This window comes from Poecilia latipinna, unplaced genomic scaffold (assembly GCF_001443285.1).
Source record: "Poecilia latipinna isolate Pla-1442-1.1 unplaced genomic scaffold, P_latipinna-1.0 Scaffold921, whole genome shotgun sequence".
Classification (NCBI taxonomy): domain Eukaryota; kingdom Metazoa; phylum Chordata; class Actinopteri; order Cyprinodontiformes; family Poeciliidae; genus Poecilia; species Poecilia latipinna.
The window spans coordinates 138932-157319 of record NW_015113537.1 but is presented as its reverse complement, the minus strand read 5'-3'; the positions used below and the strand labels follow the sequence as shown (position 1 = coordinate 157319).

Below are 18388 nucleotides of genomic sequence, written 5' to 3'. Positions count from 1 at the left end.
CTGTTGAAATATAATAACTTTAGATCCCAGGGCGAGATTACATTTCTCAAAGTTAGGGTCCAGGACTGCAAAAAATACATTCGAGAGCCCCCGTTGTAAAGGGCACATCTGCAGAATTAGCATAAAAGACAGGTTTTGCTGGCTTTTAAAAACAGAGATCCCTTGAGGTTAAAGCAGGAGGAAAAATGGACTTCTCAAAAGTTTCTGACTTCGTTTTCCAGTCCGAGAGAGGGACAAAAGCTCATTGGCTGCATGTGAAAAGAACGCATTAAGTGGATTAGTCAAAAAATGTGATATGAGGAGCACGTTTTTTTTTTTCCTTTTCGCAAATACATAAAAAATTTAAATCTCTGATGAACAAAAACAGATTTTAATCAACAACACACACTTATGACAGCTCCACTGAAATTTAATGAAACAATTTCGCGGAACCACTTTGACAAGTTAAATTAGTGAAGTTAGCCGGAGGCGCCGTCCACGCTACCAGACTAATTGGCTGAAGAAAAGCCTGGGCCAGCGTGAGGGTCAGCTCAAAGATTCATCTAAAACAGGCAAACTCATTAATCAAAGAAAACTCATCTTCACTTTTCACTGCAGCATCTGAAGGGCGGCTTATGACAGCACCTGCCTTCCTTAAAAGCACTTTAACGGATCACATGACCGGATGACATTAATAAACAACGCTTCATTTGAATGTTTGTAGTCAAAGGGCTGAGACTGTAGCGCAATTCTTTACTGTAATGTTACAAATGGTCTGTGTGGCATTTTTGTGCTGATGCGCTCCCTTCGCTTGTCCGCTTAAAGGAGAAATTCCCCGCAGTGTCAGAAAAACGTTCACCTTACACATGAAACCCACTTCCACTGTCCACTAGGTGGCGTGTGTGTGTGGAAGATCCAAAATAAACTCATCAATAACCTCGCATTGAGAACCGTTTTGCATCTCTATGAAAGTCGGCATGTTTATCTCTTTACAAAGTGTCGAGTTAGTCTAATTTCTCAACACAAAAAACAGAACTGCTTGAATCTTTCAGTCCAGCATGATCTTTAGAGGAAATGGGGTGTGTGTGTGTGTATGTTGGAGGGCGAGGGGAGGCAGAGGGGGTCGATGCTGCCAATTAAAGCGGCAGCTCATTAAAGAGGCTGCTTAAGTGAATTGACAGCCAAAACGCTCCCTTTTAGGTAAAAGAGAAGCTTAGCAGCGAGGCACTAAAGCCAGCGCTAATAGATAATTTACTGTAATGAAGAAAGGAGGAAAAAACTAAAGGCTAGCAAGTCGATCTACTCGCACACTGCGGCTGGTGTGGAGACGTTTTAGCCAGCTTTGTTCTGCAAGTAAATTCATTTTTAGTAATGAGAACATTTACCTGCCTTGAAAAGCACACACTATTTTTTAGTAGTTTTTTTCCCCCCACAACGCTGGGCAACCACAAATTGAACTGTGTTTTGTTGGGATTTTAGGTGACAAACAGCAGCGCATTTGAAGCAGTGGAAGGAGAAGGACTTGTGGTTTTCAAACATTTTAACATATCTGAAAAGTGTGGCGTGCGCTTGAATGAAGCCCTGTTTTACCTTGAGGATAAATTTAAAAATATTGCAAAAACAAAACCACAAAATTAAATCTTATAAAGTTTTAAATCATACATTTCTTAACTAATGTTTTATCAAAAACAAACCTAACCTGTTTTTCAATCACTATTATGAAATATGAGCGAGGATAAAATTGAAATGTTATTCACTGTGCTCATTTATGTAACTAAAACCAGAAGGTATGAGGCAGCATTTATGCTAAACTAATGAACTAATTATTGAATAGTGAATAAAAGTAAAAAAATAAAATAAAGGTCTGACCCAACACTGCTGCGTTTTTTGGTCCCTGCATTATCATTTGTTCACAAATATTCTGCAACAAACCTCTGAAGATTATCCAGCACACAACAATTTACTCATTTCATTTATGGACATCACAAAAAAAAAGGGGTTTAAATACAAATGCACACCACACATTTCAGATTTTTAATTTGTAAAAAACATTTTCCGACCACGTATCCCCTCTGCTTTCTATCAAAGCGCCGACCCGGCCGCCCTCGCCCCCTCAGTTTACTGCAACAGCGTACAGTGGATGTGGGAGGGGCTGCAGTCGAGGTCGGAGCAAGGATCACCAACTAATTACAGCGCTCAGGCACCAACCCTCGGTCAGATTGTTTAGAAAGCATTAGGGGGGAAACACGGGGCCTCCCTGGTGCATTGCACATAATTAGTCCGGAGCCAAGGTCACACACAGACACAAGCGCGGGGACGCGCCGCCGCCACAAGCATGCGGAAGCACACACTGTATCCTCCTTCTCTCTTCCTTCCACTCCAGCTCTCCTTTTGCTGCGTCTTGCTCTCTCAGGGGGCAACAAGGCACAGCGTCTATTAATTTCCTGAATGAATAGCCTAGCAACTGGTTAACGGTTATTTAAGGATGCTCACATTTTATGCAGAACACAAGGTCTGGACTATTAATTACCTTTAGAGCGGGGCTGGGGCGAAAATTTTTCAGTCACGCAAATACAATGCATCCATTACGGCGACACAAACAAAGAGAAACGATCAAGAGAGGCAGAGTTCTTAACCTCTGATTTATGGAAGCTCTGCTAAAACGTCGGCACTTCCCGACACCGTTAGTAAAATTCACAAATCCGAAACGATATTAAGGAGAGGAAGCCAAAGGCGTGTGAGAAACAAAGCCAGAACGGAGGGTGCTAAGTAGCAGCGGTGCAGCTGACTCCACCATCGGCTCAGGCGGGCCCCGTTTGGAATTGACAGATGGCTGGACCGTGACCGCTGAGAGCCGGGGTCGATGGAGAGGAGCTGGTGGCCAAAAAGCTTCAGGATGAAAACACGAAACCAAATCAAGATTGCAATCAAAGGCTTTCGAGATGCTCCGGACCGCTTTCGGTGAATCCGAGCACACGGCGTGTGCAGCGTGTGCACACAGAGGTCCGTGTGGGTTTCTACCAGTCTAGACTGCGTTCAGTTGCTGCGAACAAGCGACTTTCACATGGACACAAAAATCAAAGTGAAGACAAACCTGTTGGTTTAAGGATTTGCTAAAGCTGCAGCTCAGATGGTCACTACACCAGATACCAAACTGTTTCCAAGCTTCCTTTGTTTTCTTCCGATGAGCTTTGATATGATTCAGTGCAAGATATTCGTACTACTTAAATTTATGACATTTTGCAAGTAGCAGCACATAATGAAAGCATTAAATGTTTTCGCAAATAGTCTGAAAATTGTGGAAGAAAAAATTATTCGATCACTTTAACTCCAATCCTCCTAAATAAAATCCACTGTTACATTTTCCACTGTGGCCAAAAATGTTTTAAAAATAATTAAGTGATGTTCCGAAATGTAATGGCATGGAGACCCTAGCTGCTTCAATGCAGTACATGTATAACATTTCCACCAAGAATGACACCAAAAGTAAAAGGATATTTTTTTTAGGAATTTTTTTGTCATCCGATTGCAAACTTATGTGCTTTTTTTTGTTAAATATTCTGTTAAAGAAAATGTATTGGTTCACTTCATGTCAAAGTTTGATATTGAAGCAGCATTCAGGTTTTAAACTCCCACTGATCTAAAAGAAACTTGCAGAAAACTGCAAAACTGCTGAAACACTGAGTTAAAGTTTTCCTGCTTAAAGTTGCCTTTGATTACTAAAAACTGGAGCTTAGACCAACATATTTAATGTATATTTGCTTGATTATGGCATTTGACAAAACGTAATGTTTACTGCCCGTTTCATAACTGGTTACTGTATCATGTTTTTAGGATGTAAAGCACTGTGAACTCCCTTGTTGGTGAAATGTGTTATACAAATAAGCTTGAGTGACCTAAAGCCTAACGAAAATTGTTTAATTCAAAAATCAAAAATTTCCTTTTTCCATTGAAAAAAGAAAGATATTTTCATTCATGTAGCTTTAGAGAATCTAAACAAATTTTGCTTAGCTGAACCAAGGGCAAAAATGGCTCTTAGGGTTAGAAAGGTTGCCGATCAATAACCCAAGCTCTGAATATCTCATGGAGCACTGTTATCATTAATGCAAGAGGAGGAAGTAAATGCAAACTGGTGGAGGAAAGAAGAAAAATATTGTTGAAAAAATAGCCTTAAGAAGTCCTATTTGTGATTTGCCAAAAGCAATGTAACGGCAGAAAACCGAAACTGCATATAACTGTAGGACTAAGAAGCACGGTGGAGGCAGAATCATGCTGTGGAGATGTACAGCAAAGACATGAAAAATAACTCAATTGTTATAAAGAAACTTCAGAAAAGAAAGACAGTGCCTCCAAACATACAACCAGAGCTGCAATGGAATGGTTTAGAATGGCCCAGTCAAAGCCCAGGCACAAATTAATTGGAAATCTAAAGAAGAATGAGGGGAAATTTCTGAATTTGGAAGTGTGAACACATTTTAATCTGAGCTTTAACGTCAAGTCAAACAAAAGGGATTTTTAATGTATATATACTGCTTTCATTGTTTAATCACACACACACGCGCGCACACACACACGCTTTTTACCTGGATGCCGTCCAGCAGTTTGCTCATGCACCAGAAGCTGTCAGCCTCAATGTTCCTCAGAGCCTCTTCCTGGAGACTGGACACGTCAAAGTTTTCCACTTCCTCCTCTGGAGAAGAGAAAATGAGAGCAGCAACAGAAGGTGAGGAAGGAGCTCTGCAAGGAGCAAAACAGACGGGCTCTAACAGAGAAAAGCCAGCAAAACGGGAAAGTGGAGAGAGTGAAGAGAAAGGCAGTAAAAGACAAAAAAGGCACAAAGAAAAGTGCATTCCGCTTATAGTTTCAGAGAAAAGCTGAGCTGTAGCTAGCCATTAAAAGCAAAAGTTCAACCTTTTCCGGTTGCTTATGTGAACATTTAGAAAATGTCAGGATCAGGTGTACGTTTCCCTTTCGAGTGAGGGAATGTACTTAACATTTCACAATGGAGATGTTCCAAGTTTTGTTCATTATTCACAGCTTTCATAATTTCCTCCACATCTGCTACTTATGATCCCACAGTTATAACTTCGCGCTTTACTGTTTCATTTGGATCTCGGGGTTGAGTTGGGCAGAGCTGGGAGTCTAACGGCGACACGAAGCCGGGTTTCAAACCCCGCCGCCGCCAGAACAAAAGAAAAGCATTTGAAAGCGGCGAGGAAGACGAGTCATCTCCGGTGGGTGACTTCGACGACGGGTGTCATCAGATGTCATTAACGGCAGCAGTGTGTGACGGACTGCAGGGGCTCTGACGGGCTTCTGACAAGCCACTGACAGCCAGTGGAGAGAAGATGGAACGAGACTGATTAACAGTGATCCAGAGAGGGGAGGAGCTGGAGAGGGTATGTGGGAGAAGCAAAGTGCTTCATGTGTTATTTGTGTGCGTGTGGTTGTACAGTATAGGCAAAAAAAATAAATAAAAAATTAAATTTAAAATGTAGTTAGGTGAGCTTATGTATTTTCCAACAGATACTTGAGTACAATTGGAAGACCTGGCAGCTCTGCTTGGTATCCTTGGCAACCCTTGTGGTACGCTGTCAAGGTTGTAATGAGCATGCTCAATCAGACAGACGGATGGAGGGTCGAAAAGCTGGCAGAGCGCCAAAGCTACAAACCAATAGCTCCAACCTCTTAGGAGTGCGTGTTTTGTGTATGTGTGTGTGTGTGTGTGTGTGTGTGTGTGTGTGTGCGCGCGCGCGCTTGAACTTTTTCACCTTTCAATCACTTGCTTTAATATAATTCGGTGGGATTTTACGTGATTGACCAACACAAAATAGTGAATATATATGAGGTGGAAGGAAAATGATACATGATATTTGATTGTTTTGTTTGCAAGAAAACATAAAAAAAGTCTTGACACAGAGGGCTGGTTGAGGCAGAATGTAATCCCACTGGGGATGAACGATATAGTGATACTAAAATCGGTATCTGATGATATTAGTCTTTTTCTTTTACATGTCTGTACTGGTCTGATAAATAAAACTGATATGAACAACCGATATTTACTTTGAAACAGGACCCTCTATTGTTTTCTTTCAAAATCAGCTTAATTTTTCCTCTGTCCCATAACGACCAGAGGATCCAGAACTAGCTGTTGAGACTTTCTCCCACGTAAGGAGCTCTGCAGATGCTCCAGACTCCTTGCTGCGTCAGGAATGACAGGCAAGAAGAAGTTTACGTCTAAAAAAAATTTCCATAAGCCCTTTGCCCTCCACTGTAAACACGAACCACGACATGTCTCATAAACAACATTAAACATTACAAGTGCGATGTGATTCATGCAGAAATAGGTACAAGACGACAAAATGTGCACAGAGAGGCCAGTTTCTGCTTCTCCTCATTTCCCTTTTCATTCCATCAAAGTGGTAAGGATCAGAAAAACCAGATGCAGAAAAAAAAAAATCTAATTTTGCTCACCTATCACGCTGATCTTTAATACAGCATACGGATGTGGTCAGAGGCTGCATTGTGATTAGATGTCAGTATTGTTCGCAGGAATTGAAGGAAGTAAAAGCTAGAAGATGTGATTCGTCAGCAGGTGACGATGTTTTTTGAAGACACTGCTGTTTTTCGCTTCTTTTTTTTTGCAGAGGTTTAATCTCAAAGCAACCTCACTTTCAAAATGAGATCTAAAATAAGCAAAAGGTGAGAATGAAAACTAAGCCAGAAAAAAAAAAAAAAATTCAAAGACAATCAATGAGATCTAAACATGGAGCCGAAGCAGCTGTCCAAACAGCACAGAAACAAAAAGTCTCCATCTGACCAATCTGGGCTCAATCCTCAATTTAAAAGCCCCTCTTTAGTGATCCAAAAGACAATGATGCTACATTAATATGGGACTCTCTGTGGTACGTGAGCATTGACAGCATTAAATCCGCAGTTGAAAAGATTAATTGCGAACAGACTGACTGGCAATTCGAGTGGTGTCATTGCTGATTAACGGGGCGGTGAGAGAGAGCCACTGCTCTGGCGTTTTGGGAGACCCTGAGAGTCCCCGAGTCTCAAATCAGTCTTTGTCGTGCCTACGGCCTCGCTGTCGGGCAGATTCCCAAGCTCGGGCCTTGACTCGGGAGCAGATTAGAAGGGACGGCTTCCAAGTGTCCGGTGGTTGCTCTGGAATTAGGCGCAGCTCATCACAATAACAAGGACACACAAGACGAAGGATTTTAGAGGAAGAGAGGCGGCGGAAACGAGAGCAGCTGAGCTCCGGACAGCCGGGGTTGGATCACAGGGCAACACTGCCCCCTGTGACTGTGGAGGGAACTGAAACCCGGCGGCAGCATCCAGATGAAAATGGCTCGTTGCTTCAAAGCTGGGGTGTTGAGTCATTTTCAATGCTTGATAGCTCTCTTTGAACACTACTTTATGGTGAAACCATGGGTAATTTTCACACTAGTAGAAGGCTGTTATCATGAATAAAAAAAAAAACTAAAAGGAAATGAAGAAAGTAGCATTTAGTGAACTTTGACGCTCTGCAACATAAGGGTTCCTACAGTTTTCATGAAGAAAATGGAGACTTCTTTAAATTGAATCTGGAATGTGTGAAAACAAGAACAAAGGAAGGAAAGTGGACTGACGCAGGAAAGGAAAGAAAGGCAATTTGTAAAAAAAAAAAAAGAAAGAAAAAAAGAGTATGTAGGTGCGAAACAAGGAAGAAATGGGAGGAATAACATGAAAAGAAAGGACACAAGGAAAAATGGTAGAAAGAATTTGAGGAGTGAACAAGGGAGGAAGTAAAAATGTAAAAAACAGAAGGAACCACACAAGGAAAAGAAAGAACACAAAGAAATAAGGAATGACAATAACAGAAGATTACAATATAGAAGAAAGCACAAAAAAGATAAAGGTAAAGGAAGAAAAGAGCACAATAGTACAGTACACTTAGATACTGGGGAAAGGAATGAAATCTTGAATTTTTCCATGTTCTCTTTGTCCTGCTTAACCAGACCTGTAAAATAGTGAAATCTCATTCCACCCAATTCCAGACAACACAGGAAACCCTGATAACAACCAACTGCTGACCTTCCATCAAAAGAAGAAACTAATTAATTTCAAGGGACCCTGGCCCCCAGCAGAAACTCCAACAAGACATTCTCTTGGTGATTATTTCTGGTGGTCTGCCCTTGCAGCTGACAATACATGTCTGGGATGCCATCTCTCAGGGAATGTTTAACAAATGAGCCGGGAGGGAATTTTTATTTTTTATTTTTTTGGCAGTTCCAGCCCGAATGAACCTCACATCACGAGGACGGGAGTCTCGGCAGCTTGAGTTGTGTGCGAGATGTGGCTCCTTAATTATCCCCCGGCCAAATAATGCACTGCCGATCCTCCGAGGCAGAGCGCGACGTCTTGAGAGAGCAGACACCAGCGTTCATCTTGGTAGAGAGGATAAGAACTTGTTTGGCACCAGGCCGCAGACTTCTGAGTCGAGCCAAGAAGCGTTCACTGCTCGCGATGAAAACTGGGGAGTGAAACGCTTTGAAAAGCCTCAAAGTGAGACGGTTGTTATGGAAATGTGGTTACCGGAAGACGCCACTCTTTGGGATTTGGGCTTCTTTTTCCTTTTACTTCCCTTCCACCTTCCCCATTGTGAGCAGTCCATAAACTTTGGCTCTCATCCAGCTTCGCTTGTCAGAGTTCCAATTGTTTTAAACTTTAATTATTGCTCTGGCTGTAGAAGAGACACGGGTTGGTTACTAAGTATTTAAAAAGCTACAGCTTTTAAACCACAGAGAAAATAAACATTATACCCTTTCTATGGTTTAAAGTCCATTTAATGAGATGCCAGCTAAAGTGCTGTAGTGTTCAGACTTTTTTTTTTTTTTTTTTTTTTGAGAAGATCTCGGACACTTGAGTTTGCATTAGCTTGAAAAAGAAAAATTCAGTACTGTGGTCAGATTATTAAAAATGAAAACAGCTACCTGAAATGCGTTTTTTGGATGTTGTAGTCACCCTGTACTGTGGTTATGTGCTGATTTACCTATAAAGCAGGTAACAGAGATCTGATAAGTCGGGATGGCTTTTAATGCCAGGCGTGAACAATCCTTGTGGGGAAAGTCCACTTCTGGGATCTTCAAATCCAATTCTTGAGGACCCGCGTCTTGCAACTTTTAGTTGCGTCCTTGATTCACCACACCTGAGGAAAAAAGACTAATTCACCTCCTCAGTACGCACTCGAGTTCTCCAGAGTCTTGCTGCTGACTACATTTTTTGATCTTGTGTGTTGAAGCAGAGACGCACCCAAAAATTGTGGGAAACCGGATCTTGAGGCCTGGATATGAAGACCTCTGATCGACTGAGACCTAACTAAGCCAAGAAGGATGTGATTACAAAGTTTGAACTGGACCCAAGAAAGAGCTGGCCATCACTCACTAAGGTCAAGTTATGTTAGAGCTATTGGCACAGCCTGATCAAACAAATGTACCAAAATAAATACAATAAACAACTGCTCTGAATTGAGGTTATCATTCTGTCAGAGTCTTACATCAACCCTTCCTTGAAGGTCTTAGGAAAGTGTTTTTTTGTTGTTGTTTTCTTGTTTCCATTTCCTACTTTTTATCTTTTCTCACAACTAAATAAGTGAACTTATGGCCTGAATTTTTCAAAAGTTAACTTTTGCTACTGCAAAAACTTCTGTATTTAAAAACTTTTAAAAACTATTTGCTGCTAATAATTCCACTTATGTCTTCAAACATTGGTGTGAAATCCTTCAAATCTTCTGTTTATTACATGCTGTTTTTATTTTAATTATGTAAAGCACTTTGAAATCCCTTGCTGCTGAAATGTGGTATACAAATAAAACTTGATTGATTGATTGATTGATTAATTGATTGATTGATTCTCTCTTTCTTCCCTACTAATCCCCCGCTCCTAATTCTCCATTCTTGTTCGCTCCACCTCTCGGACATTTGACATCTCCTCTGTTGTCAGTCTGCCCTGCCAAGCTGTTCTCCACATTCTCTTCCTCACCTCTCTTCCTACTGGCCGCAGAGCCAGCTTCCTGCCGGGCCCCAGGGCTCATTTCCTGTTTGTCCTGGCACAGGGGGCAACTTGTCCAAAGGGACCAACTGCTTGGTCGCAGCCAGCTGTGAGTACTTGGCACAGCTTGGCTTGCAGAGCTGGGTTGCACCTCCTGAGACCCACAGACAGACACACACGTGCGTGGATCCACGCGGCACAAACACCCGTGCCAAGCGCTGCCATCTGCCCCTTTTACAACTACAGGGGCCACAAGGTAACGTGATGTAAGATGATGAACGAGCTAGTTTGGCCTGATGTAATCACAAAGTGCGCGTGGCGAGCGTGTGACAGCTCGACAGCACGCAAAGTCAACAACCGGCGATAAAAAAATAAATAAAAGAAACACCCAGGGTCTGACAACCGTCTGTTGGTTCGGATTAATCGGGAGCAAACCTGAGCTGCCAACTTCCGAGGAGAGATGGTAGCCGATCAGCTCTAATGCGCAATAATGCAGTCATCAGTTTGAATTATGGCACCGATTCTGGTTAAATCTAATGATTCTAATGGCTTACAGGTTCAGGTGCTAAATCCAAACATGACACAATCTGGCAGAATGACACCCAACTGACACAGCCGAGGGCACGACACTTTCAAAGAAAAAAATAAATAAATAATTAAAGAAAACGACGATGACACGCGTTAGCTCCCGGGGAAATCTGTAATACTTCAAACGTCTGTGAGTTCAGGCGGCAGCGACAAAATGTGATTTCCTCTCGCTGGCACAATTAGCCTGATAACACCGTTACCTCGTTAATGAGAAGTGAACATTTTCCAGAGAGGTGGCACTTATACTGTCGGATAATTAAGAAGAGAGTCAACATGGCAAAGCAGATGACACAGACAGCGAGGGAACACGCGCGTACACGCGTTCAGAAAAATCACGAGAGATGAGAACCAATTTATAGTAGTGTGTGACACAAGGTGCAAAGATATGAAAATAGACACCTGGAGGTGAGAGAAAACATAATTGTTTTCTTTCCCCTGCCCTAGTAGATCATTTGACAGAGCAATCTTCATTCGTGATTGAAATTCATGTCCCGTCAACGCTGGTGGCAATCGTGTTGTACACATTACAAGACGATAGGCATCTTTCGGCAATCTTTAAGGGAAACCTAAAAGGGCAAAAGTAGTAAAGAGGGTTGATCTCAACCTGTTACACAGGCCTCTTAGAAACCGAGCACAAAAGCAGCTCCCTAACAGCTGATTTATGACGTCTTAAAATCGATTTAGAGACGACAAAGAATCAAATGGCTGAAGACGTCCAACACCAATCTAGTGTTAATTTCCCTTCAAACATGAAGTTTTTTCCAGCTGGTCCAACTACATATAGGATAGCAAAACAACAACATCTATGCAATGAATCATGGCTAGAATTGGAGAAATGGGTCTTGGTTTGGTTTAGCTCTTAGAAGCAGGTAGAGATAAAACCAAGTCCGTATCGTCCACTGCTAGCATGAACCGGCTGAACAGGTGAGAGCTCACACAAACTGTACAGGCAACGCTCCGGATCAACCCTGCTGAGTTCAGCTTTGCCGTCAGTTATTAAAGGTCTAATGTGAACTGGACATCGCGGTCTCGGTTGAGGTTGTATGAACAGTCAGAGGCAGTTTAGAGAGAAGCTTATCTCTGCGTAGGTAATGCGAGAACAGGGAAAGTGGAATGGAGTCCAAAAGAACAGCTGCCTCATACACCTCACTGGTCCTCTGTAGGAAATTTAGAATGCACCAGAGTGAGCTTGAAAAGACAAACGGGATGTTTAACGAGACATAATCGCCCAGCGCAGTGGCTGTGGAAAACTAAAGCCCTTAACCTGCCATCTGAAGGCAGCCTACTTCATTCAAACTGCAAGCGCGCGCACACACACACACACACACAAAAATCATCAAATGCCTTTTATTTGATAGAGCTTTGAAAAAAATTTGTCCCCTTAAGAGCCATGCTTTCAGTGCTGAATGAAAACATCGACCTTCAGCCTCAGCAATGATAAGAAGCACTTCAGGCTGCTAAAAAAAAATATAAAAATACTAAAATAAAATACTAATAATGCCAGCAATGTTCCATTCCCCTCCTATCTACTCTATAAGCAGTGTGTCCATACATCATCCCGCGTGTCCCGAAGCCGTTTGTTAGATAACGCAACTCCTCGACATCGAATGGAATGCAGCCATTAATACCGTATCAGCCCGTGAGCAGACACAAAACGAACCCGCGAACCTCGAGGTAAGATGAGAAACTCAACGTCCCTAATTTCTAGCGAGTCTGCGCCTCCATGTTTCGCCCTTTGACATCGTACAAAGTCTCCCATCACAAGCTAATTTGTAAAACACAGACGACTACGAAAGAGCGAGTCAACAAAAGCACAGCTAGTGACATAATCTACTTTTTGTGCAACCATGGCGACGGCAGAGAGTCACACAAACTGCTGGGGTGTTTTTTTTTTTTTTTGTTTGTTTGTTTTTTTTTTAGTTTTTTTTTTAGTTTTTTTTTTTTAAGACAAGTGTTTTCTCCCTCACAGCAGCCAAATTCCAGACCGGTTACACGGGAAGAAGAAAGAGAGCGATCGATATTACAAATCATAGCTGGAGCAACAGATTTGTTCCTGGTGGGTCTTGTAATTGATAACCACTGAAAGAGCTCGCAAACATGACAGCAATCCTAAAGCTATTTTTCACCAAGAGGGAGGGGGGTAAAAGTCAAGTTTGCTGAAACGCTTAAGTCACTGGGTTTTCTAAATGGAGGAATAAGGGGCTCCGGCATGTCATTCACAATAAGGGTATTTGGGCTGTTGGGCGTTCGTATATGAAATCGTAATTAATCTGGAAGACAGTGCTTGTTAGTTGTTGAAAAGGAAAGAGAAAACTCCAGGGTAAAGCATTCCTGAGGCTTGATTTTACAAGTCCAGAGGCGACGAGGTTGTAATTTCACCCCCTATGCTAAGAAACTTCAAATTTTGCACCAGTTTTTCGCTGATTATTGGAAATTTCTGGAAGGTTCCTGGAAGATAACGACAAAACTGTCCTGTTTTTCTTGGTTGTTGAGATCGTAATGCTGGTTCAAATACGGTGCAAAACATAAGTCCATAAGAGTCCAAGAATCGATAATGTCTAGGTTCAGAGCAGCCGAGCATTCATATAATTATATTTTTCCCCTCTCTTACGGTTTCTATGCCGCTGTTCTTTTCTTAGAAATTCTCTGTGAACTGCACAGGAACTCTGGCCGAAGTCCAGATGCGCTCAGTGAAGAAGTGAGTCACCCACTGTTCTGATTTTGTGATCAGGTGCTTCAATCACCAACTGGAATTTAATTAAAGCTTTAAAAAAAAAAAAAAAAACGTTTATTAAACCAACAGCCTGACAAGTGCTCATTTATTTGAGTTTTATTTTTAGCTCATGGACATAATTCCATCATCACAGTGACGAGCAAACATACGCAGGTGACTGTGTCAAATGAAATTTCCTGCATTTTCAAGGTGGAAAAAAAAAAAAAGTTGAAAATGTACAAAATTCTTTCTGATTTAAAAAGTGAGCGTATCCTGAGATGCGAGCGAAAGATCAGCGCGTTAAACTGTTGGTGTATATAATCGGCGAGCTTGGTTAAGTAGATAAAGCATTAGGGGAACGGTAATAAGGAGGCATTATTAGCGCCACCAGACATTAACACACAGGTGGCAGACATGAAGAGAGAACACGCGGCGCCGTTTGTTTTTAGGAACGTCTGCGTTGCTGCACATTAAAATGTAATTATGTTTTCCTACGCGAGTGCGAGTCCGCGCACACGGTCCTGACGCAATAAAAAAAAAACAACAAAAAAAACACGCCACACGCAGCAACCGGGAGGCGGCGAGGTGAGACGGGCGTTTCAATTGCCTCCAATTGCATCAGGTCAAGCGGAACGCGTCTCGCTGGTGACAGAATGATAAAACTATTTTTTCCCCTGCGATCACGCGCCTGACATGACAAAAAAAACAAAACAAAAAAAAAAAAAAACATGAAGGGATCTGAGGCCTCTCACTGCAGAGACGCTTCAATTTATGTCTTTTTATAGTCAAGTAATTAAGTTAATCTAAAAATATTCAATAACCTCTGCGATTATTCATAGAGGATAAATCATTTTTTGACAGAACTATTTCTCGGGATCATTTAGGGGCTTCACTGCTTTTTATGTTGAGCGATGAGAGAATCTTTGGAAATACTAAGATACTAAGATTAGGCCAGATGCTGATGAAAGCACGGCCATTGATTTTAAGCCACTGTTGAGCTTTGACAACCACGTGCCATTGACGCCACAGTCTGATGAGGAATTCAACCTTTTCTTAATTTTATTTTGTTTTTTAGCCAATTCTCCAAAAAGCTCAAAGAAATCCATTTCTCTAAGTTGCTTTCATCTCAAGGTAAATTGCTGTTGCCGTTGTGCGGTCCTCTTCATCACGCAACAGTCCAGTCTTTCAAAACCCGTTGGTAAAAATCCACCATTGTCTTCGACTCAGTGTTCAAAGTGTGAGAATGAAGTAGCGGCTCACAGTCCAAAAATTACGGTAACCAAACATTTGTTTGTGATGCATTTTCTAACCCTAAGTAAAGTGTTACCCATTCTACCCATCATCACCTTCCTAAAAGGATGGTCCAAGTCATTTTTTGTCAAAAGTAATTTTGACAAAAAATATGTTTGGCAAAAAAAAAAAAAAAAAGTACCAACATTCAAAATTCATCATGAGGCAAAGTTATGTTATATTCAGCTATTTGTTCGAGCCAATTGGAGCTAAATAAGTCATAAAAAAATAAGCAATAAATAACAAAAAAGCATTTCATTTTACTCTATTGTCATTCATTTATGAATCATATTATTCATAGATGGGGAGGAAAAACAAAAGCAAAGTTCAAAAAGAATCAACTCATCCATGAAATGTAATGTCCAAGACAGACGCAGCGCGGAGAACCATTTCTCCGAGGGAGATGAGAACAACCTTCTTTGAACTAAACAAATTGAAATGAAATATTTCTATCATGTCTCATAATGACTTCTACCACTGTTTGAATTTACAGATAAGACGCTGCGCGTTACCTCTTTAAGGTGACGGAGGCAGAGAGTAAATGCAAAGTGCAGCCATCAAAATGTCAAGGAACATATTTCGAGGGAGTGAAAAGTTTATCCAGTAAAAAGCTGGAGGGAGATAGACACGGAGGGTCGCAACCACAGCGTTGATTTAATTTCTGCCAGTCGAATGCTATTACTTACTCCAGAAACAGGGTGATTGTGTTTGAAACCGAACAGAGGAGTGGGGCATTTCTCGAGCCAATGGAGGAGACAAAGAGAGACACGGTCAGAGAAAAATTGAAGAACAAATCTCTTACTGTCTTTGGGAAAATAATACCCACGCCACGTCGATAATCTAGCCCAGTGATTAAAGTAGGAGGAATTAGAGAAAAACGGAGGGGGAACAAAGCAGAAAGGACAGTGTTCCTGCTGGCTGTCAGCAGCTGAGCGCAGGCAATCGCTAAGCAGCTCATTAGAGCTAATAACAGACGCTAATCAGAAAGAGATTCAGAACAGAGGAGTTGACCAACAGAGGCCGGACCGTAGAGAGGGGGGAAAGAAGCCAATCTGAGTAAACCACCAACTGGCAGAAATCCATTTAGAGAAAAATTATTGATCTATAGACTATCAAGCACAGATGGACACAAAATAAAGCAGGGGGGAGAATTAAACGGAAGAGGCAGAAATAAGTGGAAATACCGCGTGGAGAATCGGATGGAATTACTTCGAATGCATATTTCATGAAAGCAGTCTTCTTAGTATTCTGCACAAACCGCCTGATAACATACCTGAGTACATTCTTCATCTGGATACAGAAAAGGTCTTTTGATAATAGGATAGAACATTTTTTTTTTTTTTTTTGCCACGTTCAAAAAATGTGATTTTGGTTTGAATGTTATTTCGTCAATTAAGTACTAATCGCTAGCTCTGTTGCCTCAGCTTGCACTACAATTTGAAAATCAAAACCCTTCCGTCACTAAGCACACCTCAGGGCTGTCCCGTTAGCCTGCCGCTAATTGACCAAGTTATCAAACTTCACGTGCAATTAATGAGTTCAGCAAGGTCAAACAGAGCATCAAGTTTGCCGTTATGCTGATGACTTTGTACTTTTTTATTACAAATATCCATATTTCTCAAAAAGGGATTGTTTTACTTACCCAGCTGGGTTACTTTTCAAGTATTTACGCCCCTTTTTTCTACTTGGAATCACAACAACAGGAAACTACAAATATTACCTTAAAGTTTTTATTTTATTGTATTAAAATAAGCCAGACAGAGGCTACGATATCGGTCCAATCTAATCACCTCTTTGACGAGTATGGGTGGGCATTTATCATAGCTATCATCAGAGATTTGATTCATCATCATCATGATGCATTTCAATTCACAATGTTTAAAAAAAAACTGTATTGTCGCAATTGTTATTTTCACTATTTTTCTCCACAATGTTCAATGAGGGTATCAATACATATCAATACAATTGAAAATAAGTTTAAATGCAGTGACTGTGTGCAGTTTAGTGCTAAAGAATCATATTGCAAATGATTTTCAAGAGCAGTATTTGTGTTCATGGTATAATAATTGCTATGTCATGCAGCCAAAGCTTCACAGTTACCTAAAAGAAAAAAGCAAATGGTTCTGATCGTCACTTTTGTGATGACGTCGTGATAAAACTTTTGCTCCTTATTGCCCACCCCCATTAGCGAAGCACATTTGTGCAGTCAAAATGAACCCTTTCCCCATCGCTTTTACATTTACTTCAATCAGTATCATTTGTTATTTAAACAATGCCTCAAAGCATCTAACATAAAATCAAATGAAGGTTGAACTGAGCTTATGTTGCAGGACACAAGACTCCATACATAAGCTGTTCCTGCAACTTCACATGTAAAAATCAACGTAAACATCACAATGCACATCATTCAACCCGAAAAAAAAAAAACAAAAAAAAAAAAAAAACAAAGAAGTTCTCTTTCAATCAAATCATAGAGACAAGGCAGACGTCCGTACATAAGACATCGCCATCTGTCCATCTCCTGTATGTTTGCATTCGTGGCGGCTCGCCTCGTGAGTTCGTGCCCTGTGTTTGTGTGTGGTGTTACAACCCTGCAGGCATTTCATCACAGCTGACTGACAGCATGTTTCCATCTCCCTTGCTTTTGTCCCTGGGTGCTCCACCTTCTGAGCCAGCCTGTCTGCAACACTACACACACGCCTGCACAAGCACGCACACACACACACATGCAAATGCCGCAAAGACTCAAAAAGAACCAGCTCGGTCTGTACGTGTATTTGTGTAATCAGCAACATATTACCATTTAAAAGAGATTTCCTGCTGAGCTCTCCCGGTTCTGAAGGATCGCACATCGTGTGGTCCTCTATAATAATGTTCCTTGTTCGAATGCCCTACATGAACAGTCTGTTTGTCTTACTTAGATTATTTATACCAACCTATTTTCTGCCAATAACGCCAAGCGCAGCCCCAACAAAAGGGAGCGCGCTGATTGATTTCGGTAATCTGGCGAATGCTGCAGCCTGTTGGCGCAAACAGCGTGATGCACAATAATGTTCGAACATTCTGGATATTCTGCCATCACATTTCTGGCATCTCTTACATTTCAACCAACTGTTTTAGATGAATTTTATGCAAACTGCAAAACCTATTTAGTGGCTGTGCAGAGGGTACTAACTTTTTTTATTTTTTTTTTTTGTCAAAGGAAAACAAAATGCTCGCGACATAAAGCTGACTGAAACGTCGCTTGCATAAATCTCAGCGATGCATTTGGCAGACACTGGTTGCTATGCTTAAGTAAGCTATAAAGAACATATTGTGGAGGAACGCAACAGTTTGTCTTTTTTTTTTGAAGCTTCAAGTATCTTCTTGAGTTACTAAAACAAAGAGCTTCCATCTAGCGATTAAAAAAAAAACAAAAAAAAACTGGATTGAAAGCCCCACAAAAGCAGGCTGCTTTCTACCGCTGCACTACCTGCAGTTCCCCAACAATCACAACTCTGAATTATTTCTAATTATTTGGGTGAGTCAAGCTGCTTCGGCATCTTACCCGACGCGTTTTCTGCTTTTGATTGGCTGTCTCTTTATAGTCCTTACTTTAGTAATCCCAAATGCCATTTAGATCAGGTTAGAGTCTTAAGTCTTCTTAAGCAGCAATAAAAAATAAAATAAATAAATTAATATATATATATATATATATAGAGAGAGAGAGAGAGAGAGAGAGAGAGAGAGAGAGAGAGAGAGAGAGAGAGAGAGAGAGAGCACAACACGCACACTTTCTTTTTT

General features: G+C 41.2%; 1 protein-coding gene across 2 annotated transcripts in view; it reads right to left on the bottom strand.

Moving 5' to 3' along the window:
* Positions 1-18388, bottom strand: part of tbc1d22a (TBC1 domain family, member 22a) — a 136858-nt gene that overhangs the window by 61197 nt on the left and 57273 nt on the right. For both annotated transcript variants that reach the window (XM_015049043.1, XM_015049042.1), the window contains exon 10: positions 4563-4669. In XM_015049043.1, the coding sequence (XP_014904529.1) occupies positions 4563-4669 (107 nt within the window). The remainder of the gene's footprint in view (positions 1-4562; positions 4670-18388) is intronic.